This window comes from Cynara cardunculus (genome assembly GCF_001531365.2).
Source record: "Cynara cardunculus var. scolymus isolate 2C chromosome LG 10, CcrdV1, whole genome shotgun sequence".
In the NCBI taxonomy this organism is placed as follows: Eukaryota; Viridiplantae; Streptophyta; class Magnoliopsida; order Asterales; family Asteraceae; genus Cynara; species Cynara cardunculus.
In genome coordinates this window covers 25,439,948-25,467,492 of record NC_037537.1, presented here as the reverse complement: position 1 = coordinate 25,467,492, position 27,545 = coordinate 25,439,948, and the positions used below count along the sequence as shown (strand labels likewise).

Sequence of the window (27,545 nt, the reverse complement as noted above, 5' to 3'; positions counted from 1 at the left end):
ATATATATATATATATATATATATATATAGTCTCACGTTAACCCAACCTGATATATATATATATATACACATATATATATATATATATATATATATATAGTCTCACGTTAACCCAACCTGATATATATATATATACACATATATATATATATATATATAGTTAATGAACCATATTCATCTTTCATAAATATTCAAATCATAATAAATGAACTCTTATTATTTCCATAAATATCTCAATTTATTGGGTTGCATTGGTTGTACAAATGAGACGGGTTGTATTTGAAACAAACTCTCTCTCTCTATATATATAAAATATAAAGCATTTTGCTCAAAATCTTAAAACAATCCTTTTAAGCATTCAGTACTGTTGATTAATGCATCTCCCAAACAGCCTAATTTGATGTTGGTTTTGGAGTTATCGTCGATTGTGAGTGATTTTCCCAGTTTTTCTAAGATCATCATATCTGCAATTATCATCAGATGTTTTATAGCATGTCCACTGACTGATTGTCGAGGACTCGCTTACAATCTTCATTCACGTGTATTATGCCCTTTTTTTTGTACAACTTACTTGGATAAAAGTTTGTTTCTTATACCCTATTCTTTGGACTTTTATGCAATTTCGGATTATCTTTGGTGAAAAAGTTCTTGTGTTTCCAACTGCAATTTGCTAGGATTTGATACGTTGAAGTGGGTTTCAAGTTGAAGTCGGCTCTTGCCTACATGTTTAAGTTGCTATGTATATTAGTTTCTACTTGTATTACATGTTTTACTTGATTACATTGTTTGCTTGCACACCATTGAATCGTGCACATGCCATTATATCTTTTTCTACCTGTTGTATTACCTGATAATCTGTTATGTTACCTATCTTATTTCCTGCTTGCACACTGTTTCATGCACAAGTCGGAGGTTTTCATGGAAACAACCTCTTGATCCTAAGGGTTGAGGTAAGGTCTGCGTACATCCTACCCCTCTCATACTCTATTTTTGAGTGGGATATACTGGATCCATTTGATTGGTTTGGTTTATTAAATTGTTTAAATTTTTGTTGGATAGGAAAATGGCATCTCACATCGTTGGTTATCCCCGTATGGGTCCAAAAAGGGAGCTGAAATTTGCTCTTGAATCTTTTTGGGATGGTAAAAGTAGTGCAGATGAATTGCTAAAAGTGGCTTCAGATGTTAGATCAAACATCTGGAAACAGATGGCTAATGCTGGCATCAAATACATCCCTTCGAACACTTTCTCTTACTATGATCAAGTGCTTGACACCACCGCCATGCTCGGTGCTGTCCCCTCAAGATACAACTGGAAGAGCGGTGAGATTGGTTTCGACACTTATTTCTCGATGGCCAGAGGAAATGAATCTGTCCCTGCTATGGAAATGACCAAATGGTTCGACACCAACTAGTAAGTTGCAGATTTCCCATGGATCTTGTTTTTTCTGATCTTAATTCGATTTTGAAACCACTCTAATTGTTGTCATCCGCAGCCATTACATTGTCCCGGAGCTGGGCCCTGATGTAGCATTCTCTTATGCTTCTCACAAGGCTGTATCTGAATTTAAAGAGGCCAAGGCTGTATGTTTTCTTAAGCTATTCCTCAACAATTTTGCTTTTCCCAAATGGGACCTTGTGTTCTTGAGCTTTGCATAACAATTTTGATTTTCCCAAATGGGATCTTGTGTTCTTGAGCTATTCCATAACATATTGATTTTCCCAAATGGGATCTTGAAATCTTTCTTGAATGATAAAGCAGTTCATAGGTTTTGAAACTGGTTCATCTCTATTGCAGCTTGGAGTAGATACTGTCCCTGTCTTGGTTGGCCCTGTCAGCTACTTATTGCTATCTAAACCTGCAAAAGGTGTTGAGAAGACCTTTAATCTGTTATCCCTTCTAGACAAAATCCTCCCAGTCTACAAGTATGTCTCTCTTTTTAATATTTCCTGTTGTTTGTACACCCTGTATTATGAAAATATGTGGAACCCCATTAGATTACTCTACAAAAGATCCCTTAGGGTGCGTTTGATATCCAAATAGGACAGAATGGAATAGCTAAAATGACCAATTTACACTTAATGAGTTGTTTATATATTTTGATTAATTACGTAATTTATTAAATAATAGTAAAATAAATATCTTTATAACAAAAATATATCATTATAAAGTTTTCGTCTAGACAATTAAAATGACACCAAAATAAAAAGTTTATGTAGTTTCCAATTTTTATTCTAGACCTTTTCTATATTATTTTTATTATTAATATTCAATAAATTACATAAATTGATCAAAATATAGAAACCGTATAAAAATAATATTCTGAAAAAAGCAGAGTGAAAGTTTTAAAAAGCACAAAATACAATTAATGAAATTTAAAGAATGAATAAAATGTAAAAAGGAAGGCGTATTCGATGTTTTAGAAGAGAATTAGGTTTTATTGGTAAATCATAAATTTGTTCCACCTTGTTCCATGGGATGGGGGTGGAACATGCCTGTTCCACTTTGTTTCACTCTGTTCCTGTCTGTTCCAAATAAAGTCCCGGTTTGGCAGAACAGTTATCCAGTGTGCCAAATGTGGAATAATGATCTATGTTTTGTTATGTCTAGTCCAATGTACCAAACGCACCCTTAAGGAGAGAAGGGAGGTTCCAACATTTATTGAAGAGACTGGTCCAAGTCTAGCCGATGTGGGAATATTATCAATTTGCATCATAATGGTAACCAATCATGCAGGCAAGTCGTAACTGAGTTAAAGGAAGCCGGTGCTTCATGGATCCAGTTTGACGAGGCTACCCTTGTTAAGGATCTTGAACCCCACCAATTGGAAGCTTTCACCAAGGCTTACTCTGAACTAAACTCAGCATGCTCGGGTCTTAACGTTCTTGTTGCAACCTACTTTGCCGATATTACTTCTGATGCATTCAAAACCCTCACATCGTTGCCAGCAGTGACGGGTTACACTTTTGATTTGGTCCGTGGTAAAAAGACTCTTGATTTGATCAAGAGCAGCTTCCCATCGGGCAAATACCTCTTTGCTGGAGTTGTTGACGGAAGGAACATCTGGGCTAATGATCTTGCTGAATCTCTAAGTATTCTCGATTCTCTTCAGGGTCTTGTGGGCAAAGGTAGTTTTCTTTTGTTTCTTTGATATTTATGACTAATATTTTTAAGGAAATAGTTGGCATTGAAGGGACCTTCCAATCTTTTCGAAAACCCTGCTACACCGATACCAAGACTATAGATCAACCAGACGAGTAATACATAAAAACACAGTACCATATGTTTATATTAAAAGTCTTATTGAGTAAAACAACAAAAATGACAGTCACATATGAAGTTCACTTAAACAGAATTATTCTTATAATATTCTTAGAAAGTTGGAATCGGGAATCACCAAATCGGCTAAAAGAGAAAAGTCTATAATATTATGGTTGGTAAGACATGTATAATTGGGCTAAGGTTAAAACATATATAGTTGGGTAAAAGCTAATATATATATATGTATGTATGTATGTTCGTACAAGTAATTTGTAAGTATTTTTTCCGGTATACATGTGTGCATAGAATCCAGGAAGCATCTTCAGTTACTTGTATGCACATGTGCATACCATACAGATGAACGGTTATGAGGGTTCCTCAGTCTTTCATTTTTTTTTGGGGTCTTCCAGATCAACATTGGTACACCCTCAAGCACAGCCCAAATAAAGCAACCAAGGATGATGGTTCTAAAAGTCAATTACTCATATAAGATCTGGTTTGTGCAGACAAGCTTGTCGTGTCAACCTCCTGCTCACTCCTCCACACTGCTGTTGATCTTGTAAATGAGACGAAGCTGGATGATGAAATCAAATCTTGGCTAGCATTTGCTGCTCAAAAGATTGTTGAAGTCAATGCTTTGGCTAAGGCCTTGGCCGGTAAAAAAGACGAGGTATGTAAAACCCCTAAAAAATGAAAAACTGAGGAACACCCTGATAAACCATTCATCTGTATCTGTATGCACATGTGTATACAAATAATTGAAGTTGGTTCTTGGTTTCAATGCACGTGTGCATCTTATGCACATGTGCATGCTGGACAAATTGTTTATAAATTACTTGTATGCACATATGCATATCATCCAGATGAAAGGTTACCAGGGTGTTCTTTAGTTTTTCGTTTTTTTGTAGTTTTCCCCTGAACCCGACCCTATATATATATATATATATATATATATATATATATATATATACACACATACAAGGGAAGGGTCAAACGAGAGCCATAAATAATTTGAGAATCAATACATCATATGCATATAAACTGTCAGTGAGTATATTCATCTATGGATATTTACTATGTGTATATGCATTGATGCATATACTCACTGAAATTCATATAGAGATTCTCATGGTTATTAGAACATGTATAGTTCTTACTTGATCTTTTCCTTGTGTATATATGTATTGTTCATAGATATGTACCAAAATAAACAGGATGGTGTGATTGGTTTTTTGGGTTTGTTTTTAGGCATACTTCTCGGCTAATGCGGCTGCTCATGCTTCAAAAAAGTCCTCTCCAAGAGTCACGAATGAAGCCGTCCAAAAAGCTGTAAGTAGTAACACAAATTCATTCAAATTTCTTCATCTGCAAGTTCTTGAAATCACTCCAACTTGTTTGGTTTCCCAGGCTGATGGTTTGAAGGATTCTGCTCATCGACGTGCCACCAATGTTAGTGCTCGATTGGATGCCCAACAGAAGAAACTCAACCTTCCGCTACTTCCCACCACCACCATCGGTTCTTTCCCTCAAACCAACGATATCAGGAGAGTTCGTCGCGAGTACAAGGCTAAGAAGTGAGTATATCCAAACCACTGTATGGATTAATCTGTTTGTATAGATAGAAAAAGTTTTTGTTTGGGATGGTTTTTTCATTAAGGGAATGAGTATTTTTCTAATTGGGAGGGGCATGTTTTGGAAAAACTTGGCTATCTGCATAAAACTCACCGTAGAAATTTACTAAACAAGTTGCTTTCTATATTATTAGCCACCCCCAAACAGTCAATGTATAACTGAGCGAATAAGCTGTGAGTCTTATTAAGCTTATCAAGCTGCTAACAAACAGACCCTAAGACCGTCTATAATGGCACCAAATCTCTCGGATTGGCACATCATTTCTGACACCAAATTTGGTGTTAACACTATCATTTGCACCATTTTTTCACTATTTTTTTCACAATTACAAATTCGGTCCCTTAATTTTGAGATTTATGTATTTTTATCTATGTTTTATTAAAAATTAAATTTATATTAGTTTTATATGTTATTTACATATTGTATAATAACTAATGTGTAAATGCATATGTATTATTTCTTGGAATTGTTTTATGATGTAACTTATATTATTTAACAGAATGTTCGTTATATATAATAAAATAATTTAATTATAAAATAATAATTAAGTTTATCATAAACATAAAACTATGAGTATAATTTGTAAAGTTAATAAATATGAGGGTATTATTGAAAGTCAGTGAGGTTGGAAACCCCCCAAAAAAAAAAACTGAGGAACACCCTAATAATAACCATTCATCTGTACGGTATGCACATGTGCATACAAGGTAAATGAAGATGTTTCCTGGTTTCTATGCACATGTGCATACCGGAAAAATTACTTGTATGCACGTGTGCATGCTGTACAGATGAACGGTTACTAGCGTGTTGCTCAGTTTTTCAATTTTTTTGTGGTTTTCCCCCGAATTTGACCTCATTGAAGGTTTATATAATTAAAATTAAAAAGAAATATACTTGGAATCTTTATGTTCTGATGCAAAATTAGTGTTAGTTATTGGAGAAAATTTATCGTTACACCAAGTTTTAAACCATTTTCTACGGAAATGGTGTAAGATTGAGTGTTACCCATGGAAGATGCAGTTAGGACATTTTGTGCTCACAAAAATATGTATTTATAGGATCACAGAGGAGGATTACATTAAAGCCATGAAGGAGGAAATCAGTGAAGTGGTGAAGCTACAAGAAGAACTTGATATTGATGTGCTAGTCCATGGAGAACCAGAGGTAACACCATAACAATCTGCAATTTTTTCAATATCTCGCAAAATAAATATCCGCAATGAAAAATATGTACATTTGTAGAAATCTGTAATTATTGCACTTCTTAATTGCCCACGGTCGAGTTGCTCATTTAACAAAGGGGCTGAGCGACTTTGCTCAAATGCACAACAGGTTCAAGTTCGAATCTTGTGTAGGAGAGAGGCTTGAACCCCTTGGCTAGCCTCAGCTGATGGGTCAGCTCTGAAATGCCTCCTCATGTGGTTCCTAGGGGGCGGGTACCATGTGGGGCCTGTCGTGGTTGCCGTTTCTCAAATTACACTTTGTAATTAACTTTATGACAAATTTACCCTTAAGAATAGAAGAACTAAAGGGTTTCTTCATCTCATAATTAAGGATAGAATTGGAAAGCAGAAAATTATTTTGGGATGGAGGTAGTGCTTGTTTTATTAGTAAGGTTGGAATCTCTTAAAATGTTCCTGGACCTGATGTTTGCAGAGGAACGACATGGTTGAGTACTTCGGTGAGCAGTTGTCGGGTTTTGCCTTCACCGCTAATGGATGGGTGCAGTCTTACGGGTCTCGTTGTGTGAAACCACCAATCATCTACGGTGATGTTAGCCGTCCCAAGGCCATGACCGTCTTCTGGTCCTCCACGGCTCAAAAAATGACCAAGCGCCCAATGAAGGGTATGCTCACCGGGCCTGTCACCATCCTCAACTGGTCATTTGTTCGTAACGACCAGCCCAGGTATAATTACCAAAAAGACAGTTAGGGTGCATTTGGTACATAGGACAATACAGGACAGGAATGCATTTTATCATAAGAAGGGACAAGATTGGTAAATTACTAAAATGCCTATGTCAAAGCAAAACCATAAAACCTTCCACGATTCTTTCACTTCCCTACCTCACTCTCATACCTGTGGTCCTGTCCTGTCCTGTCTAGTCATGTTTGCGTACCAAGCGCACCCTTATTGAACGGTTTCGTTTTTTGTATAATCGTGTCCTAGCACCATATGCTAAAAAGTTGGAATTTTTATCACCAGATTTAAAACTTGCTACCAGATTGCTTTGGCCATCAAAGATGAAGTGGAGGATCTTGAGAAGGCTGGAATTAAGGTCATCCAAATCGACGAGGCTGCTTTGCGAGAAGGTTTGCCGCTCAGGAAAGCCGAGCATGCTTTCTACTTGGACTGGGCTGTCCGTGCTTTCAGAATCACCAACGTCGGCGTCCAGGACTCTACCCAGGTATTTTTCATCATTTTTCCAAATTTACGTCGCCCGTGTTTACGAGTTAACGAAGGATCGGGAGATTCTCTATAATTTCTCGAAAATTAAGAAGAAAAAGTTAGAATCTCCGAAAAAATTTACATTCAACTCCCAACAGTTTCATTCATGAAAGATTTCAATATTAACTACTAGTTAAATGCAAATTTGGTCCCTGTGATTTACATAAATTAACAAGTAAGGTCCCTGAAAAGATTTTTTAACAAAAAATATCTCTATGGCTTCATTTTTATTACCGATATGATCCCTCCTACTAACACCGTCAATTTGGGTGTTGTTAGTGAGGGGTAGTTTCGCCCATTTATCCTTCTCTCCATCTACTTTCATTTTTATAACACATTTGGTCTCTTCATCCATTTTCATATTTATAACATATTTGGTCCCTAATTCTACTTTCAATTTTTAATTACTGTGTAAATTACAGATTTGGTCCCTATGGTATGTGGGTTTCTACGGAATTGGTCCCTAAACTTTATTTATTACGTAGATTTGGTCCTTTCTGCAAAAACCGTCTACCAGGTAATCTAAGTAATATGAAGTTTAGGGACCAATTTCTAGAAACCCTGCATACCAGAAGGACCAAATCTGTAATTTACTCTTAATTATATTATTAAAATAAGTTAAAATATCTAATTTTTTTTATTTTCTCCATTTTGAAAAATCGGGGATTTATGCAGATCCACACCCACATGTGCTACTCAAACTTCAATGACATCATCCACTCCATCATCGACATGGATGCTGACGTGATCACCATCGAGAACTCGCGATCCGACGAGAAGCTGTTGTCGGTGTTCCGTGAGGGAATCAAGTACAGTGCCGGAATTGGTCCTGGTGTATACGACATCCACTCGCCAAGAATACCATCCATGGAGGAAATTGCGGAGAGAATCAACAAAACGCTCGCGGTTTTGAATAGGAACGTTTTGTGGGTGAACCCTGATTGCGGACTTAAGACCCGTAAGTACGCTGAGGTAAAGCCTGCACTTTCGCACATGGTTTCGGCCGCCAAGAAGATCCGCACCGATCTCAAGTGACCGCAGGCTGGTTCGACGGGTTAGAATGGCAATTAGGCTTCTTTTGCTTTGGTTCTTATGTTTCAATATATCTATTGTTTTGTAGTGCAGAGGGTTTTTATTAATGGAAATGGAGTTGGTTTTAGTTTTGGTCCGGTTCGGTTTTCGGATATTCGGTTTCAATTAGGGTTACAAAATTTGAAACCCGTGAGATTTTAATTGGCACTTAGAGCACGTTTCGGTACGTAGATATAACTGAATAGGAGTATATGGATGAGAGTGAGATACATGGGTGAATAATGTTGAAGATTCTAGGGTTTTTTTTTTAATTTGACATGGATAGTTTAGTCTTGTTTTGTTGCTTAGTGCCCCACCAAATATAGGGCAATAGGGTTTCGTTTTATTATATCCTATGTACCAAACGGTACCCTTAAAAGCAGGTGCATTTGGTACCAGACAAAACAGAACAAAACAAGGCAGTTGTTCAACGTTTGATAAAATAGAACTAGACATGAGGGTAAAATGACCGTTTAACCCCTAATGTGGTAGTTTATGTTTTTTCTATATTTTGATTAATTTATTTAATATATTAAATTATAATAAACTAACTATTTGGGAACCAATTAGGGAAAGAGAAAAGTCTTCTACAAAAACAATTAAGTAACTGTCAGTTTTCGAGCCAACTTACGTTTACCGACTAACTCCCTGAAGACCACAAACGGCCTGAAGTTACCACAGGTGAACCTCAATAGCCACAAGGATTTTCGTAGACTACGTTTACCCTCCCAAAATTATACATACAAATATACGACTCACGATATGCCATCTTTTAAAAAAACCGAAAACCGATAATATAAATATATGAACTCTCGATTAACCGCATCGCCCGATAATTGTATTTCTAAACATCCAAAAAAAACCTCAAAAGATTTCAAAACCCTTGAAAAGAAGCACATAACTAAATTGATTTTAGAGGCCTACATAAATCAAGTACATTACTAGTAACAATCAAGCTTCATCATCAACGTTCACTTTCATCGCCACCCATTCGTCATCCGCCACTTCGATCGGACCCTCGTAGGTCATGCCGTGTACGTGTGGCCGAATCACGATCTTGGTTGAAACCGGCTTTGCGGCACCCAAATCCGTGACAGAAGATTGATTTTGTTGGCTTCTTTTTCCATTCAAGCCCGACCCTGAAGAGAAAAGATCAACCACAAATATTCGTCACGTCTCCAGTTTAGCATTCACATAATTTTATATTATATTCACAAAATTTGACGTTTCGCAAGTTGCGTAAGTGCTATTTGCATAATGTCTATGTGGCACACACTGCTCCTCCACGTAGACATTACACAAGTAGCAGTTATGCAACTTGCATAATGTCTACTTTTCCTTATTATTTTATTCAGAAAAGTGGGTTATGCAAGTTGCGTAAGTGGCACTTGCATAACCTCGGCTATTTCAGTCATAACGTGCAAAAGTTGGCAACAAGTGTCGGAAGACACGTGTACCTTCGTGAGCTTGAGATACGAGATTTTCCCGCCCGACATTTAGTTTCACGGAATCAACAACATTTGGTGTGGTTTTTGACTGAGGTTGATGGATCACGACTGGCGGCAAAGTCACCCTTTGCTTCTCGGTATCTTCATTTGGGATCGTAGTCATCCAATAGAGACCTTAAACCATAAATCACAACAGCTTGTAAGTTTTCTAACTAAAAAAATCCTAAAAGAGATAACAGAGAGTTAATACTTCTAAACGGAATTCGAATTAGAAGCTTCTAGAATATAATCGTCGAGCACTGAATCAGCCAATAAGGTTACTCCGTTATGATTCATATCCATATATACATCTGCTCATATTTGATATTTATGTGCATCTACGTGTTGCATGACATATGATCAAGAATTACAAACGCTATATCGTTTTAGGAACCGTTTACCAACACAACCAGGTAAGCGCTGACCGGCTAAGAGCCACCACTCTCATTTACCTTACCAGAAATAGCATAGTATAAGCATCTCTTACCCAATAAGAGATAACGGGGGAAGAATCACCACCCTCATTTACCAGGTAAGATTCTCGGTTAAAGACCATCATATCTGATGAATCTGAAACGGTACGTAGATTTTTGGATCTCCATTTACGACCATGCTTCTAAGTAAATATACGTTTAAGAGTTATCAGAAATCACCTTTTGCTTTCTCCGCTTCCTTTGCAATTGAACAACTGGCTTGATCGTTAATGGTTGTTCCCATCTTACTAGTGCTCGATATGAGGGTCGGTTCTTTTTTGTCCGCCACAACCATCTGCGCGCTGGAAGATCCAAAACTAGAAGTCCCGACCATCTGAATGTCGGAGAAAACCGCTGCATTGTTCACTCTTGGTCCACCTGAGGATGCAATGCAAGCCCAAATAAATTGATTCATCTTGCTCGTTTCTATCGAAGTAATTTTTCTAGAAAATGAATAATCATCGGGTTCGTTGCTGAATCTGTTAAGCTCAGTGTTGAGTGTTTTACTTTTATATAGTAGTTACGTATGTTTGTTTTCGGATTGACCACTTCATCAATACAACTAAACTACGCAACCGATATATGTAACTAATGTCTTCAATTAAGACACTTGTTTGGTGGAACTTAAACCGATATATGTAACTAATGTCTTCAATTAAGACACCTGTTTGGTGGAAACTTAGAACGAAAATAGCATGTGTCGCTTCAATTAATAGCATATGTATTCAACTATAACACAAAACCGATAAATAGAATTAAGATATCGGATAGACGTTAAAGTATTTCTAATTCTGAACACATCATAAAGCTTGTAAGAAACGCTCAAATGTATGCATTAACATGAACGCTAGATTCGTTACCTTCGGTAAGATCTGTATAAGCAACTTTTGCAGCATTCATCTCAGCCTGCTTCTTCGTTCGGGCTTCTTGCCCTACAAAGCATTTGCCAGCTATCTGAACGGTCGAGGCAAAGCTCGGCATGTGAGGTGGGCCAGCTCTATTTGTGGCATAAACCGGAAGAACGAGACCCTTCTTCTGAGCCAATTCTTGTAAAAGACTTTTGTACAAACAATCGTCCTGAATCAAAACATACACAAAGACAGCTTAATTCATTAAGCATAGAAAAGCAACACCGTTATAAATCAATAGAGATGGTTTAAGAATCAAACTTCTTTTGCTCCATCTGGCGATAACGATGTGAAAGCAACTTTAGCAGCTGCGTGTTCCGCATCCTTCAACGTGGTGCAAAACTCGGGTCCCTCGTACATAACCCCGTCAATGGTAACCCGTGCTTTAAATAGACGGGAATGGGGTGGGCCTTGCATCTCACAGGCGTACATCGGGAAAGCAATGTTCTTCTTTTGAGCATAGTTTTGGAGTCGGCTTTTATATAGATGTGCCATTTCTAAATCAAAGTAAAAATTTACGCAGTTATATCTTAATCATGAGTTTAGTTGCTTATACAACAATTAATGAACGGTTCTTAGGTTTTCAAACTCCCCATCAGATGGACACACACAAACATATACATATACATGTATATGTATATGTATATATATAACAAATAATAAACAGTTCTTATGTTTTCAAGCTGCAAATTTTGGTTTCTAACAAACAATACATTAAACGAAACTTAAAATGCATCACATGGACACACACACATATACATACATATATATAGGGTTGGTTCACGTGAGACCGGCCTGTTTTCGTAAGACCACTTTTTTACACTTGAAATTTCATAGCAAAACGCTTTGAAGGTAAAAAAAAACCGAACCTTCACAGCAAAAACACTGTTTCAAGTGTAAAATAGTGGTCTTCTCACGAAACAGACAAGTAGGTCTAACATGATCCCAAGTCTATATTCATACATACATGCATACATATATACATACATATATATATATCAAATAATAAACAGTACTTAGGTTTTCAAGCTGTCCATTCGATCTCTAACAAACAATACATTAATCAAAACCTAAAATGCATCAGATGGACACCCACAACACACACATATATATACATACATATATATATATATAACAAATAATAAACAGTTCTTAGGTTTTCAAGCTGCCATTTTGATTTCTAAGATGAACAGACACGTGTGTGTGTGTATGTGTGTATATATCTATATATATGTTTGATGTTTCAAACAAACACGAATCAAACTATCTAACCCCAATTAGTGATTACAGAACAAAAAATCCTTAATTTCCCCAAATCAAAACGAGGGTTTTCGATTAAACCCTAAGAAATTGTCCTAGAACATAAAATTTAAAAAAAATCACCTGAATTTTGCGATTGGAGACTGTCCTCAGAAGTGTCGAAACCCTAACTCATGAATTGTCGAAGAAAAGGTGGATAGAAGTTGTTGAGAAACATAATTACATGCCAAAAATGGAACAAATCCGAAAGACAGGTTTAAAGAACCAACATCGAGGTGGCAACGGAGAAGGAATGGAAGGGAAGAGAAAAGGGTAAAATCGTCAAACAAAAAGTTTATCTGAATGAACAAAGGGTACACATGTTTAAATAATGCTCATCCGTTTTAAGAAATATGTAATTTATATTATTTTTTATTAATAAAAAATTAATTTTATTTTTAATAATAAATAGAGAAAATTTTCTGAATTAGAAAGTAAATATTTACTTTTAAAAATAGGTATTTATTTGGATAAATTAAAATCAATATATATAATTAATGGATTTTCTAAAATTGCTTTAAAGTAGATAATGGAATTTCAAAGTCTTTAAAATGAAAATATATTTAACTTTTAAGAGATTTTTTAATATATTTTGAAGATTACAATACTGATTGTGTATATTATATTATAAATCATTTGACAAAAATTCTTAAAAATTATTTTTTATGAATAAATTGCTGTTTATTGATGCATATTACTTAAAATTCAAGATCACGGGTAAGTTGTTTGTAAGTACAACTTATTAAAACTTTATTTTTATATTTGTGTAAGTAACTATTGATAAAAATAATCAAATACGGGATAAACATCTCATTTTGAATGTAAATTTTTTAAAATATAATTAGGATAATTATTAGTTATAACAAAATACTTAATTATTATCTTTATAAAAATTTGGAGAATTTTACGGTCTCTTTCTTACTTTATCCATTTTAAAGAATTCGTTGGACCAAAAAACATGCTTAAAATCTTCGTTTACCTGTTTCGGAAAATCTGTTAGAGACTTTCATGGTAACGTTAGTGTTCTTGAAATTGGGAAGAAAAAAATAAAATAAAATAATTTGTGTTTTTGAAAAGGAACAATAAATGAAAGAAATTTTTTTATGATTTTTTATAATATGTAATTATTTATTTTATGACCATTTGTAATTAATGAGTAGATATGTAATTTTATAAATATTTTTAAGAGTTATTATTTTATTTCCTTTTTTTTTTTTCTTCCATATTCAGAAGAAAAGTATTGGGAAAAAAATCAACATTGTTTTCTTTTTTCCTTTTATTTTCCTCTTAAAGAGGGTCTCAAGAATATTACAGATTTAGGGGTCATTTACCAAATGATTACCCGGTTAAGACTTATCAAGTAACATTTACCTTATCAGATGAATATGGTAAGAACCAAGAATCTTATCCGTTAAGAGCGAAACAATGACCAAAAGTCTTGCCCGGTAAGCAGGGGCGATGACTCTTACCACTGTAAAAGCTTACTGGGTAAATTGTTGCATGCGATGTCGTTTTGGTGAACTAAAATCTTACCCGGTAAGTAAATAATAGTTTAAATTTTACCCGATAAGTAAATAATAGTTTTGGAAGAAAAAAATCAACATTATTTTATTTCCTTTTTTTTTCTTCTCACTATAAGGTCTTGTTTGTCTTTTTTTCATTTTTAGCTCTTAATTATTAATCATGTCTGATTCGTTGAGACATTTTGTAATTCAGACAATTTGTTTTTATTTTTATTTTTAGAGTCTCTTATCACTTAATAGGGGTCTGAATAAATAAGAGGTAAACTAATATTTTAATTCTTCTTATTTTCTTTTTTTTATTCTCTTTKGCTATTGCTTCTTTCTCCACCAGGGATGTCATCGTGCTTTCATCACCCATATGAAATGCACTCCTCCACCTTCTCTCTCTCTCTCTCTCTCTCTCTCTCTCTCTCTCTCTCTATATATATATATATATATATAATTTATGTAAGTAAAGGTTAGCTTAGAAGATTAATGTGAAACAAGAATTTCTATCGACGATTTATCATCTATCAAAAGTATCGATCTTTCCGTAAACAAACTCACCGGCGGCATTAGCATCGGAAGTCTGAAAGGTATCCAAAAGGTTCTTATTGTGTTCCATCTGTCAAGCAATTGTTGAGATTAATTTCGGCAATGGAAATTTTATGAAAATCAAGAGAATTTTGCAAAATGTTTGCACCTAATTTTACAAAAACAAACCATTGATTAAGATTTCAAACTTCAGACGTTTGTCAGTTTATAAAAACAAACAATCTTATTGATTCAGATTTCAGACTTCATCACCACCTCTTATTTATCAAAATCGAAATAAGACTTCAGAATTCAACACCTCTTAAAAAACAAACGTTGCCTAACTCTTATTCTCACCGTAACCTAACCCTATTATGTATAACACCTAACTTAAAGCATTTGACGATAATTGATTTACAATTTGATCATATAAATTAACCATGATATCAGAGACTTGAAAACCCCCGTTGTGTTTCGTTGTTTACTCTTTCATGTTGTTTTCTTTGATTAGCCCCTGCCATCGATCATCTTGTTGATCGGGTTTTTCCGATTAGCCCTCTTTTTTAATTTGTCTATACGTATTCAATTAAAATGTTGTAAAAGAATCGGAATTGAAACAAAAAAATCAAAATAGAGAGATCGGTGACATGGGTCACAATGTCAACGACGGTGATAAGAGATATGGGGAACAGACGGTGATGAGGGCAGTAAGGGAAAGCATTGTCATTGGATCAGTGGGTGTGAGGGGTTTGAATGGCAATGAGGTTTGGAAACGGTAAAACTGATTTAAGTTTCTCTTTTACCTTAAAACATTTATAATCTGTTGCAGGTAGTTTTTTTAGGTTAAAAAAGAATGTAGGTAACCAATTTTTAAAAATTTGATGGTTTATTTATTTAAAATAATGTTCAAATACTTAATCATTCAAAATTATAAAGTTTAATGGTTTTATTCATTTTAAAAAAAAAATTAATAACTTCATCATTCAAAAAGTGAGTGAAAGGTAATTTTTGGGGTTGTTTGGCGGTTGCTGAATGGTTTGGTGCAAAATGATTAAATGAACAGAATGATTAAGAGACTCTTATGATATAGTGCAAAATGAAATATGATTGTTTGATAATTGTGCAAAATAAAATTAAGGCGTTGAATGATTAAGGAAATCACAAGATACAAAATCATTTAGAGGGTTTTAGATGCATTAAGAGGCAGAATTTTCTTTTGGTTAAACAAGATTCACCTCTTAACGATTCAGATGTTGTCTCTTAATAAAACTATTAAGAAATAAACAAACAACTTACACATCTTCTAGTGTTGTCGTCCTGCCATTAATGCTCGTGGACTTCCCCTCCGTCTACCTTCTACAGTTAATTGTAGCCCCAAACCGAACGTTTAAGACTTGAAAGAAACTTTCTTGAAAGAAAATTGTTTATAATAGAAGATAGAACAGAATCAAGTACTGTTATTTTATGTTTAGAGCGTACAATTTGACTGGGACAAGAATACTGAAACAAATTAAAACCTAAGACATTCTGTAATTTTTTCATCTGCCTACGTCACTCTCACCGATCCAATCTAGTCTATTCATGTGTGCAAACCATGATATCAAACAAACCCTTGATATATAAGGGGGTGTTAACTAGTGGAGCTTTTAACCAGTGACTCGAGCTCGAGTCCATCTCAAATACAGAATAAAACTCGTTTAACTTAATGAGTTGCACTTCACAACAACCATGTTCAACTCGACTCGTTTGGGAACTTAATTTTTCGAGTTGAGTTGAGAAGAGCCGAGCCTACACTTTTTTTAGTCAAACATGGTCATAGCTCAAAATCAAAGTGAAAAACATTATTTATGTCGAGCAAATAAGCAAGCTAATCGATCTTAAGTTCGAGTCTGTAAACGAGTATCGAGCTCAAAATTGAAAAAATATTTGAGCTCCAATTTGAACCGAAAAAAATCATTCGAGCTCGAACCTGGTAACATTTTTTCAAACCGAGCTCCAATAACTTGCACCACTCGACTCGCTTCATCACGTAACGGAGTCTCAATTGATTCCAAGGAAATTGGAGCTGTCAGTGATGGTTTATGGTCAGCAATGATAGCATCCGTTGATCTCTCGTTTTTTTTAATCATCGAACACCTCCACTTCTGACCGAATAAGCACCTCTTATGTAGTCAAAGGATTAAGTTAAAAACAAACACCACCTCATTCATATCAGATTTCTAATTTACAAAACATATAACCAACAATCTTACACCCATTATTTTTCTTGAATTTTACAAAAAGTAGACAGATTTCTATGCTTAACCCCACGACCACCATTGAATTCGATCATATAATTCGCTCCCAAAAAGCCGAAATATGATGTTTGGCTTCGCATTACTCGCAGCAACATTCAAGATTTATATGCATAACATTGAACAAATTGTCTCGAGAACGCTTTTCTGCAATTTACAAAAGGCTGAAAATGTAGTTTCCAACTGGAAAACAGATTTGTTTTGGTAAGTCCAGTAAAATCGTCTGTTTCGCATTCGTGCATCAGAATTCTGTTCCCAGATGAATACGACAGCCTCCTTAGGTGACGTTTCCTTAGCAGCCGGCGTGTCCTGTAAATCTGTGCATTCAAGAAGAAGGAACGGGTGAATGAAGAAAGATCGTTCATGTTTGCACTCATAAAGCCATCACGGCTGTTCAAGATCGTAATTTTTGTGTTCAATCCGCTGAATTCAACATTTAAACTCAAAATGAAGTTGTGGGATCAAATGTAAATCAAAATGGAACTTGAACACAAGGTCTTTATGGAATTCATACCCCCCATCTGGCCCGAAATTACAGTCAACTTTCGACTTGTAAAAGAAAGGATTCATAATATTCCGTCTTCCAAAAACGTAAACACACTTGAAATAACATTCTGCGCCATGTTTGTTCGATAAAACCAAAACAAACCAAACGAGTCCATTATATCCCACCTGGATTGAGATGGATGCAAACCTGACTTGTACACCAAAGACCAAAGAGTAGAGCTAATGCATAAAGACCCATGGGTTGAGAAAAGCATGTGAAAAGAGCCTCTGAAAAAAGAAGACTTTGAAAAAGAAGTCGTTTTAAATAATGAAAACGGAAACATTAGCATAAGGGATCTAAGGGCCTGTTTGTTAGCAGCTTAATGAGTTTAATGGGACTCACAACTTATTTGGTCGGCTATACATGACTGTTTGGTAGTGACTTAATTACATAGAAAGTGGTTTATTCAGTAACCTTCTAAGGGGGAGCTTTAAGCGGAAAGCGAATTTTTTTCCGAAACTGTCACTCATTAAAAACATGTTCCTTCTATCTATGGAAAAACCTTCATAATCCATACAGATAAACTAATCCACAGAGACAGCGCTATCCATGATGGAAAACCAACCAAACAGCCCCTAAATCCGAATACAGGGTCGAAAAAACTATTGCCCCAAATATAAGAACAATTGTTGGTGATTTAGATATGAAGTAAATGAAGAAAATAATTCACCTTAGAGCTAATGCATTTGCCGATATATGATACTACTTCCATCATGGTAAGTGACTTGGTCTCTTGTCTGCAAAGAAGACCAGACTTAGTAGCACGAGATGAACAAAATAGTACTTGGATAAAGTCCATTAGAGAAATCAGACCGACAGATGAAAATGACCATCACTAAAAACAAAAAATTGGAAAGGAAACATGTGACGGGAACCTTTAACTATTCAATGCAGCAATGCACAATCTTTAACTTGTTAAACTCAAAATGCGGAAAAGAAGAACAAAGAAGAACAAAGAAGAACGGATATGAAGTGTTTAAAGATTGAGAATAATTTTTGTAATTTCCTATCATTTTATATAAGCTGAATATAAATTTTAGATTTCCTTTTTTTCTATTTCTGGAATAGATAGGAATTACTCTATCCGTCTCAAAAAAAAGTGTCCACATTTTTATTTTAGGACCTATTTGTTAGCAGCTTAATGAGCTTAATGGGACTCAAAGCTTATTTAGTCAGTTATATATGACTGTTTGGTGGTGGCTTAATGATAGAAAGTGGCTTATTCAGTAAGCTTCTAAGGGGAGCTTAATGCAGAAAACCAAGTTTTTTTCCAAATCTGCTCCTCCCAATTAAATAACACACTTCTTTCATCTGTGAAAAAAACACTCCCAAACAAAAACCTTCTCATTCTATAGAGACATTAATCCACACAGGCAGCTTTTTCCATACAAGGGCTTGTTTGTTAGCAGCTTAATGAACTTAATGGGACTCACAACTTATTCGGTATATGACTGTTTGATAGTGGCTCAATGATATAGAAAGTGGTTTATTCAGTAAGATTCAGGGGGGGTTGATGCAGAAAGCCAAGTTTTTTTTTTCCAAACCTGCCCCTCCCAATTAAAAACCACACTCCTTCCATCTATGAAAATTCTCTCAAACAAAAACCTTCCAAATATATACAAACAGATTAATTCACACAGACAATTTTATCCATACAGGACTTGATGGAAAACCAACCAAACAACTCTTTACTTTGTCCTAAAACAAGTTTCGACTTTCAAAAAGAAGTGCCTGCTTTCTAATAATACCCTTAATTATGAGGCGAAAAAATTCATTACTCCTAATATCAACTATAAGGGTACATTTGTCATATGTTAATTAAAAAAGTGTAATAATTACTCATTTCTAATACTATGTGCCTTTTTCATTGAGGACTTTTATTTTGGGACGGAGAAAGTAAAAGTGGAGAACTTGAAGCATACCTGGAAATACCTAGGATTAGCTTCAACCCGAACGAATGATCCTGTCAAGCAAAAGCATTCTCCCGTTATCACCCAACCCAACCATGCAGCCATAACTAAGAATGATAAATAACATACCAGGTGCATGATTAACACGTTGCTGATCATAACGAGGGAAGGATGTCATGGCAACGGAATTGGCTATCGATCTGTTTGTAAAGAGGGTCGCGGATCCACCAAACCGGAACATATGATTTTTTTTGTCAGTTTGACACTTGCTCATGAAAAATACAGATTGTACAAATAACGACCGACAATCAGAGTGATATTATGCTGATAAAAGTAAAATGTGTATCAGGCAACAAGCAACGAACCTGGGATGTGCAGCACTGGGAATTTCAAGACGAGTTTGGTGGTATGTTCGAGGATCATGATGATATAATGATTCCCTTCCCTGCATACGTAAATTCCAGACTGCAAGTATGAGGTATGGAATAGTGATTCTCATGAAATATGATCGATATGATTGTTATGAGAAAGTTCAAATGACAACCACAGATATTTTGACAACCGTGAGAACTAATATATGCATATAGATCCAGGTTTAAGGGAAAACCACAAAAAATGAAAAACTTGAGGAACACTCTGATAACTATTCATCTATACGGTATGCACACATGGATAAAAAGTAATTGAAAATGTTTCCTGGTTTTTATGAACGTGTATTTTATGTACATGTGCATACCAGAAAAATTATTTTTATGCACATGTGCATACTGTATAGATGAATAGCTATTAGGGTGTTCCTCAGGCTATGCATATATATGTATTGATGCATAGGCAAAGGATCGTGTGAGAAGGAGAGTTAAGGTGAGAAGCGTAAGAAGAGATCTGGACCGTTGATCACTTTTAATCTCTTGCCCACCCATAAATTGTGCTTCTCACGAGAATTGATCCAGTACATCTCATCCTAATGTGCATCCAAGGGTGGAGATCTCTTCTTACGCTTCTCATTGAAACCCAACACTTGATGCATATACACTATATATGTATTCCATCAATTAGTATATTCATCGATGAATATATAGACATGCATTGGTGCATGTACTCGATGAAATTCATAGTGTCATGCATCAACGCATTACTGATTCTCACGGTTCTCAAAATATTTATAGTTCTCATTTGATCTTTTCCCAAGATTGGTATTAGAGGTTTCCTAATTTCTAAAATCCCATGCAGCCTGCGATTTCAGAAACGAAATTTTCCCCTGTGATCATCATTGATCTCGGTATGTAAAACAACCATTACCAGTTCTATAAACGGTTCCTTCCCTCCGGATGGGGGTTGACGATGAACAGTGCTCATGCCTGGAAAAAGGGAAGGATGAATACACCAGTATAAGTGGAACAAAACATGATCTAACATGTTCTCATGAGTCGAGTTACTAGCATTGGGAAGAAGTAAAAGAAGACCAAAGGGTCATTGGCCCAATGGTATCCAATTACTGGGAGTAGGTAGAGCCCAGCCTCCCAAGAAATGAAGGGTTCAAACCTCACCAAAGGTCAAAAGTATGTGTGAGATTTGCAGTATATAAATATTATATACTTCAAAAATAAGTAAATAAGTGAATGAAATGTAAGCAAGCAACCTGTGGTTGGACTTGGTCCACCATGCTTCCATGAGGCCTGCTCCCTTAAAAGACGTACAAGTTCAGCAGTAGTAGAAGATCCTCCACCTTTACCAGCATCTTCATGTCTGCTAATGCTCGACACTCTCGTGTTTATAGGTTTGTGTGGTTTGTAGACAGCTACAATGACAAGGTTTCTTGATTAGTGAACCAGCAAGTTTTTTTAAAATATTTAATTATACTATAGTCATAAATTACTTCCGCCCTCAATATACTTTCCCATTGGGGCTTGGCCCCCGTGAAGAGGAACTCGAACAAAAATGATAGCAACGATAGAAGAAAAGCAGCAAGATAAGAACATTTTCCAAGTTTTGAAATGGCGATAACAACTAAGAACAGCCAAAATATACCATAAATTAAACGGGGACATACATCTACTCTGGTTTGCTTTTTGCTTAACCTTGGAAGGCTCGTTAGCAGCAGATTCTGAGATGGTCTTGATTGGCTTGCCTTTTGGGATTGACTTGGCAAGAGAAACTTTCACGCCAGCCTACAAATCCAAGGTATGTGAATGACCTCAAAACCATTACAGGGATTATCTCGATCACAGTACTATAACAGACCTTTGAGCCATCATCGTTGGTTGATTGTTTGCTAGTGAATGTCTCTATACACGAAAGAGCAGCTTCACATGTCTTGTAATTGATAAATGCAAAGTCGCTTCTCTTAGTTGAACGGAGATTTTTAGAAAGAGCAATGCTTTCGATTTCACCAAAGATTCTGAAATGGTCTTTCACTTCCTCTTCATCCCAAGAGGAAGGTATATGTTCAGCATAAACAGATTTGATCTACACAAGGCAAAATAATTAGAGGATATAAAACCATTCGTATGTGGAACACTAAATCTCAACTCAAATTCTTGGTGGTAAGGATTAATTAAATAAATTTAATCCATCCCGACACCAACTTCCATGAAAACTTTAGCAAACCAAATATGATAGATTATAAAATGAAGACAGCTAAAAAAGAACAATTGACAAACATGATGCATCTCTTCTTCAACTGGATCAGCTAAGAGCTCAGCCCATTCAACTTTTATCTTGGAGTGCTTCCCAAAAACATTTTTGTTTTGAAGTTTAGAGTAAGCTATTTGAGCATCCCTCTTTGTTTGAAGTTCAAGAAAGGCAAAACCACGATTGAGCTCGGTGTTCTCAGGGTCAGCTACAACTGAGACTTCGTCTATTTTCTCGATGCCGATTTTCTGCAACAATGCAAGGACCTGCCAAAAAGAATAATTCTATTCAGCTATCTTGCTAAGCCTGAGAACTTACTAAGATTGACGATCAAACTATGGCTTACATATTCACTTTTCCACTTCTTATCAATATTATTGAGTAAGATAGTACCACTCCCTTCAACAGCGGCTGTGCGACATGGTCTTCCACAGATCTATAATTGTATTTTAGAAACCAAAAAAACAAAACATAAATAAGTGCTCAAAGCAGATCAAGTTTTATTTAACAGTTAGCTGAGAATGAGGTGATAATTCTATTATAAGATATCCATAACTGCTAGATGCAAATCTAACAAATGTGGTGGCTGCCAGGTGAACCCAAAGGCTATGAGACTTTATACCTTCTCATACTCCTATCCAACGCCAACTCTTTTGGTATATTCAGCTAATTCAAATATTGTATTCTGAGACTCTCCCTGTGTTGATCTTCATTGACCTCTACATTTCCTAACAACCTCCTCTTTTTAACCCTGCATCCAAACTCCAAAGGTCTATGCTGGAGATGAAAAACCATCTCAAGTGGACAAGGTGACGGATAAAGTGGGTTTAACCATCCAAAAACACTCAAAATGATAGTTTGACCCGTCAAGGTTGTGTGAGACCGACGGCTAGAAAAGATTTTGGGATTATCTATCTCGTAATTGGTGGCACAAAAACTAAGGGCCGTTTTTCGAGGAAATGAGACATGTTTTACCCTACTAAGCTAGAGTAGATTCTTATCATTGATTCATAATACCGGGAGAATTTGGCAGACTTGCCAGCTAAGATAGTGAATTAATGAGAATTCCCAGAAGATAAATCAAAGGTAGTTGTAGCTACAATAAAATCTAAGCTCTTTTGTAATATCCTGTAATTTATATGATATTAATAAGCAAGTAAATTGTTGGCTCAAGTTGGAAACCTTATAAAAGTAAAGGGACTTGATAAATCAATAGAGAAAACTTTGAAGATATGGGTAGCCTCCAATGTGATTCTCGACGGCAGTAGTTTCTTAAGCCAATTTGAACTCCAAATTGTGCCAATCTTATTGGTTTCATCCCATAAAATCGTGTAGGGCAGCAAAGAAAAAAAAATCGAGAGTTTGGTTGAAATCTTTAGAGTTCCAAGCATCAATCTTTAGGTTTCAAGTTGGATTCATATTGGAAGTTTTGATCGTGATTTTAAGAGATCTATCATTGGTTTAATGTACGGATTCTTTATGTTCCCCTCTTTTGTAGTTATTTGATTCGTTGTATATGTGTCAGAGTTCCTAGTTCAATCGTGTTTATTTGATTGGTTGGGTACGTGTACGTTTTATTAGTTTTTCTTCCGATCGAATTTGGATCCACTGATTCGAGATATATTTTTCTTTAACTGAACATAGGAATTCTAAATCTATTAACTCCTTAACAAACTCACAACGATTAATTAAACCAACAACTTCATTACCAATAGAATTTCTGATTTGCAGGTATAATCTACCATCATCTCTAAGCCAAGCTTGTCTAGTTTCATCATTTGGGGGCTCTCAAGTCAAATGGGCATCCTTTCCAACACTAAGTAGAGAAACCGTGATTGTCTTGCCTCATCACAAATAATTAGACCCATTCTGTTATATTGTTAATTTTTACATTGTCGGAACTAATTCAGGAACAGAAGCCTTGTTATCAGTGGCCATATTTACTTACTATCCAAAAGACAAACAAGTACTAGCTAGAAATACCAATTTCTGTACATTAACTTCCGGAATCACTGCCAATTGACTTGGAGGTACATGTGATTCGCCTACACAAATCAACTTAGCATGTCTTTTACATTGGATTGTCGATATTCTATGAAAATTGTTGAACGTACAACTACGGAAAAGATATAAGTTGAAAAGGATAGAGTTACCTCAACATTGTGGTATTTCATGAGAGCCAATTTAGCATGGCCTTCTGAAGCATATCTGATAAAGCCAAACCCCCTGCTTTTGCCCGTTTTGAGATTGGTTATTATTTTCACTTCAACAACCTCGCCGACCTCTTCAAAAACTTTTCTAATATCTTCTTCCTTTGTTTCTTTGTCCAATCCATGGATGAAAATCTTGGTCCTCTGCTTCATATGCCACCCCGATGCTACCATTTGTCCACTCAATACCCTTCTCTCACTTACACCTTGTTCTGCTCTTAAACTATCAGTTTCACTATTCTCAAACACCTCCTTCACTCCCTCCTGATCCTCAACAATGTCACTGGGTTTCAAATCAATATGCTTTCTCTTCTCTACCTGCTCCTTCATACCATCTTCCCCCTTACTTAAACCAACTTCAATTTTCACAGGAACACATTCACTGGTCTCAGCCTCCTTCTTTTCACTTTCGTCTTCTTCTGTGCCTTTACTTACCCCATCATCCATTTCTGAACTCTTCTCAGCCTGCTCCTTCACACCCACCTCACCTTCATGTTCTTCTATATCCATGGTGTTAATATCATGCTCTCTATCGTACATTTCAGTTTTGTTCTGATCACCCAACAGGGATCCAGTTAGCAACCCAGATCCCTCGCATTCATCCCTGCAAGAATTGTTGGTTTCAACCAAACGAACGCCCTTTTCCCTATCATTAACCTCAAACTCCTTCAAATTCTCAGCTTCCCTTAAGTCGTCATCATCAACATTAGGTTTTTCAATTTCCATAGGAGCGTTATCGTTAGTGTTAGGGCTTGCAACGTTTTCTAAATCATTACAATTGGGTGTAACTGATACACGTTTTGGTACCTTTTTAATAACCTTTTTCTTCACGATCTTCTTCACAACCCTCACTTTCTTCTTCACCGGAGTTGTAGTTCCCACTTTCTCAGTTTTCTCACCTAGGGTTTTCTCAGCTGAGGCTAATACCGTCTTGTCGGATTCAATCTCAACTCTTTCGGTTTCTTTGGCTCGGGTTTTCATTTTCTTGAAATTTCCAATTTCTTCCTTTGGGTTCACTTTTCTATGGCAGTGGCTGTAGTATCGCGTTTGGAGTTGCACGAACAATCGTCAGCTGCCGGTATTTTTGGCAGTGAGTCAATTCGGAGAGAAACGGTTCTCCGGCGATTGGGATTGTTCGTCTAGGAGGCCAAGGCAGACGATTAAGCGTCACACTGTTTGCATAATCGAGCTCCGACCGTATCGTGTGGTGGTTAGCGGTTGCGCTGCGGTGGCGGTGTTTGACTGACGTCGAGGAACGGACGAGTCTTATAAAAGAGAGGGTCTGGTTGACTTTATTACGTGGACAAATGATAATGTGCCACGTGTCCTTCAACATTTATAAGATATCTTTTTATCATAAATGTTATAAAAAAATTATGTTTATTGTTTTTATTAATAGGGATTCCACTCTATTTCAAAGGCTGTCCAGTAGTTTATGAATGTTTTGACCTAGAATGATTAAGTGGTCAAAATGATTAAGAGGTTTTAATGATAATCGTACAAAATGAAATATAATTATTTGGTGATTATTTACAACGAAATTAGGACGTTGAACGGTTAAGGAATGCGCATAATACAAAATCATTTAGAGAGTTTTAGATTCATTAAGAGACATATTTTTTTTTTGGCCAAACAAAGTTCACATCTTTGTAATTCAAATGTTGACTCTTAATGAAACCATTAAAAGCTAAACAAACAACCAATTGCTTTAAATTTCCCTCTAGTTTTATTAAATAAAATAACTTTGTGAAATACATTTTAATGTTGTAAAAAAAACACATGATATTAAACAATATATACAATAAATAAATTCAAATATTCCGTTCTTATTTCCACATGATATAATTCATTACATAAACAAATACATGTTAATATTTAAATCAAGACATCTGATAAAAGAATCAATCTTCGTCAACTTGTACATACGAAGTCCAGTATTTATATGCAACATAAGCACTAAAAGCTGCAACGACAACAGAACCAACATTCACCACGACTTGAGTAAACTCTTTAGATTTCATAACCTGACTTACTCGTGCCCTTATATTAGCACCAGTGGTTTTCCCATCGGTGTTGACACTACTGCTTTTACCATCTTGAGGCGATGATGGTACAGCTACAGAAGGACGTTCCGGCGTTGAAGGAGTCGCCACTTTCTTGGGGAAAGTAACACGAAGCCAGCCTTGGGAGAATTTGGCATGGATGTCACTCGAGTCGTAATCTTTTGTGACCTTGATTTCTTTCTGGAAACGGCTTCGTCTTTTACCATCTATGACGTTTTCTCCGGTGATCTTTAATATCCCCATATTGTTCATTTGAATTCTCAATTGGTCTTTCTTGAATTCTTGAAAACATACAAAATAACATAAAGAATAAGTAATTCAATAAAAACCCAGTTCGTCATTAACCTTTCCGGTACAAATGGTTGATAGATACCTGGTACATGAAGCATGAGTATGTCTTGGCCATCCTCCCGTTGCCACGTGCATAAGGGTTCAAATTCATCATAAGTAAATAACGCCTGCAGTTGGGTACTTCCGGTCTTTGAATCCATAGCAATTTACTCGAAAAATAATAGGAAACTGATTAGAAAGATGGTTAATTTGGCATAAGACGGTACTCTTTTATAGTAATAACATGAAAGAATGGTGGTATTATTCCTTCTTTGATTGTGTCGGTTTCTTGGTTTTGCTTTTGGTCATGGCAAAAGCTTGGGTTTCAAAGATTCTTGCCAAAGCAAGGCATGACTTGAAACAAACATAAAATAAAGGATCTTTTAACATGTAATCAGATAACTTTTATTGGGTTTATGAATTTGATAATAAATTTAATACTGATATTTATACCTTTTTTATGTCTGATAGACAACAAGCAAAGGAAACAGGGAAACATATCAAACAACTTACGAAAGACAGAGACAATCAATCAAGAACAGTTAAACGAGGACGAAGAAACCCTACCAGTTCTCAAGTTGCATACCCAGTATACCCTAGAAGAAATATAGCCTTTTGAACGATGAATTAATCAATGAATCGATAAGATTTGAATCTCAACATACAAGTTCAATTGAGGAACCGGATTAGAGTCCAAATCATGCACATAGAAAGCTATGTTTGACAAACTATCTGATAAGCTAATGGTGGCTGATAACCTAGCTGATGGACAAATTTGGCAAAAAAATCAGATGATAAACATGTAAAATGACCAAAAGAAAAGTCTTGAAAAATTAGTTGATTACAATATTTTATAGTATAACAAAACAAAATTCTTAAAAAAAAGTATAATTAAAACAATTATTTATAATAAGATAATATATTAATTTCTAACAAGATAGTAAT

At 35.7% G+C, this 27,545-nt stretch overlaps 4 protein-coding genes across 9 annotated transcripts in view; 1 reads left to right on the top strand and 3 right to left on the bottom strand.

Moving 5' to 3' along the window:
• Positions 1-8,484, top strand: part of LOC112519132 (5-methyltetrahydropteroyltriglutamate--homocysteine methyltransferase-like) — a 9,510-nt gene extending 1,026 nt beyond the window's left edge. The window contains exons 2-12 of one of the 2 annotated variants that reach the window (XM_025127117.1): positions 1,060-1,413; positions 1,496-1,583; positions 1,798-1,925; positions 2,737-3,128; positions 3,768-3,931; positions 4,510-4,590; positions 4,669-4,835; positions 5,952-6,057; positions 6,550-6,800; positions 7,099-7,300; positions 8,017-8,484. In XM_025127117.1, coding sequence (XP_024982885.1) covers positions 1,064-1,413; positions 1,496-1,583; positions 1,798-1,925; positions 2,737-3,128; positions 3,768-3,931; positions 4,510-4,590; positions 4,669-4,835; positions 5,952-6,057; positions 6,550-6,800; positions 7,099-7,300; positions 8,017-8,376 — 2,289 coding nt within the window. In that variant the 5' untranslated portion in view covers positions 1,060-1,063 and the 3' untranslated portion in view covers positions 8,377-8,484. The remainder of the gene's footprint in view (positions 1-1,059; positions 1,414-1,495; positions 1,584-1,797; positions 1,926-2,736; positions 3,129-3,767; positions 3,932-4,509; positions 4,591-4,668; positions 4,836-5,951; positions 6,058-6,549; positions 6,801-7,098; positions 7,301-8,016) is intronic. The other variant, XM_025127118.1, reaches the window with a different exon arrangement.
• A 698-nt stretch (positions 8,485-9,182) lies between these two features.
• LOC112519512 (double-stranded RNA-binding protein 4) lies at positions 9,183-12,840 on the bottom strand. Its single transcript, XM_025127668.1, has 6 exons — positions 12,664-12,840; positions 11,542-11,777; positions 11,233-11,449; positions 10,553-10,750; positions 9,870-10,034; positions 9,183-9,551 (listed from the first exon to the last, which is right to left on the bottom strand). The coding sequence occupies exons 2-6, from the start codon at positions 11,773-11,775 to the stop codon at positions 9,364-9,366; spliced, it is 1,002 nt and encodes a 333-aa protein (XP_024983436.1). The 5' UTR covers positions 11,776-11,777; positions 12,664-12,840; the 3' UTR covers positions 9,183-9,363.
• A 3,954-nt stretch (positions 12,841-16,794) lies between these two features.
• LOC112520476 (heterogeneous nuclear ribonucleoprotein Q-like) lies at positions 16,795-25,439 on the bottom strand. Of its 5 annotated transcripts, XM_025128900.1 has the most exons (12): positions 24,151-25,439; positions 22,344-22,433; positions 22,027-22,263; positions 21,608-21,832; positions 21,417-21,534; positions 21,006-21,164; positions 20,666-20,724; positions 19,732-19,811; positions 19,496-19,566; positions 19,379-19,419; positions 18,127-18,193; positions 17,055-17,226 (listed from the first exon to the last, which is right to left on the bottom strand). In XM_025128900.1, the coding sequence occupies exons 1-11, from the start codon at positions 25,186-25,188 to the stop codon at positions 18,134-18,136; spliced, it is 2,178 nt and encodes a 725-aa protein (XP_024984668.1). In that variant the 5' UTR covers positions 25,189-25,439; the 3' UTR covers positions 17,055-17,226; positions 18,127-18,133. The 5 variants fall into 5 exon arrangements, 4 of the variants coding, with proteins under 4 accessions (XP_024984667.1, XP_024984668.1, XP_024984669.1 ...); XM_025128899.1 differs by lacking the exon at positions 18,127-18,193 and having other exon boundaries at positions 16,795-17,226; XR_003070003.1 differs by lacking the exons at positions 17,055-17,226; positions 18,127-18,193 and having other exon boundaries at positions 19,408-19,419; positions 19,732-19,831.
• Positions 25,440-26,013: 574 nt separating this feature from the next.
• On the bottom strand, positions 26,014-26,793 carry LOC112520320. Its single transcript, XM_025128664.1, has 2 exons — positions 26,644-26,793; positions 26,014-26,551 (listed from the first exon to the last, which is right to left on the bottom strand). The coding sequence occupies exons 1-2, from the start codon at positions 26,759-26,761 to the stop codon at positions 26,109-26,111; spliced, it is 561 nt and encodes a 186-aa protein (XP_024984432.1). The 5' UTR covers positions 26,762-26,793; the 3' UTR covers positions 26,014-26,108.
• Positions 26,794-27,545: the final 752 nt, after the last annotated feature.

Coding starts and splice junctions, on each gene's coding strand:
- LOC112519512 (XM_025127668.1), bottom strand. CDS start 11,775: ATGGCACATCTATATAAAAGCCGACTCCAAAACTATGCTCAAAAGAAG. Junction 10,035..10,552: donor GGAAGCGGAGAAAGCAAAAG/GTGATTTCTGAT, acceptor TTATGGTTTAAG/GTCTCTATTGGATGACTACG. Junction 9,552..9,869: donor CGTATCTCAAGCTCACGAAG/GTACACGTGTCT, acceptor TTTTCTCTTCAG/GGTCGGGCTTGAATGGAAAA.
- LOC112520476 (XM_025128899.1), bottom strand. CDS start 25,188: ATGAAAACCCGAGCCAAAGAAACCGAAAGAGTTGAGATTGAATCCGAC. Junction 21,535..21,607: donor CCAACGATGATGGCTCAAAG/GTCTGTTATAGT, acceptor TTGGATTTGTAG/GCTGGCGTGAAAGTTTCTCT. Junction 20,725..21,005: donor TGGACCAAGTCCAACCACAG/GTTGCTTGCTTA, acceptor CCCTTTTTCCAG/GCATGAGCACTGTTCATCGT.
- LOC112520320 (XM_025128664.1), bottom strand. CDS start 26,761: ATGGATTCAAAGACCGGAAGTACCCAACTGCAGGCGTTATTTACTTAT. Junction 26,552..26,643: donor ACTCATGCTTCATGTACCAG/GTATCTATCAAC, acceptor TATGTTTTCAAG/AATTCAAGAAAGACCAATTG.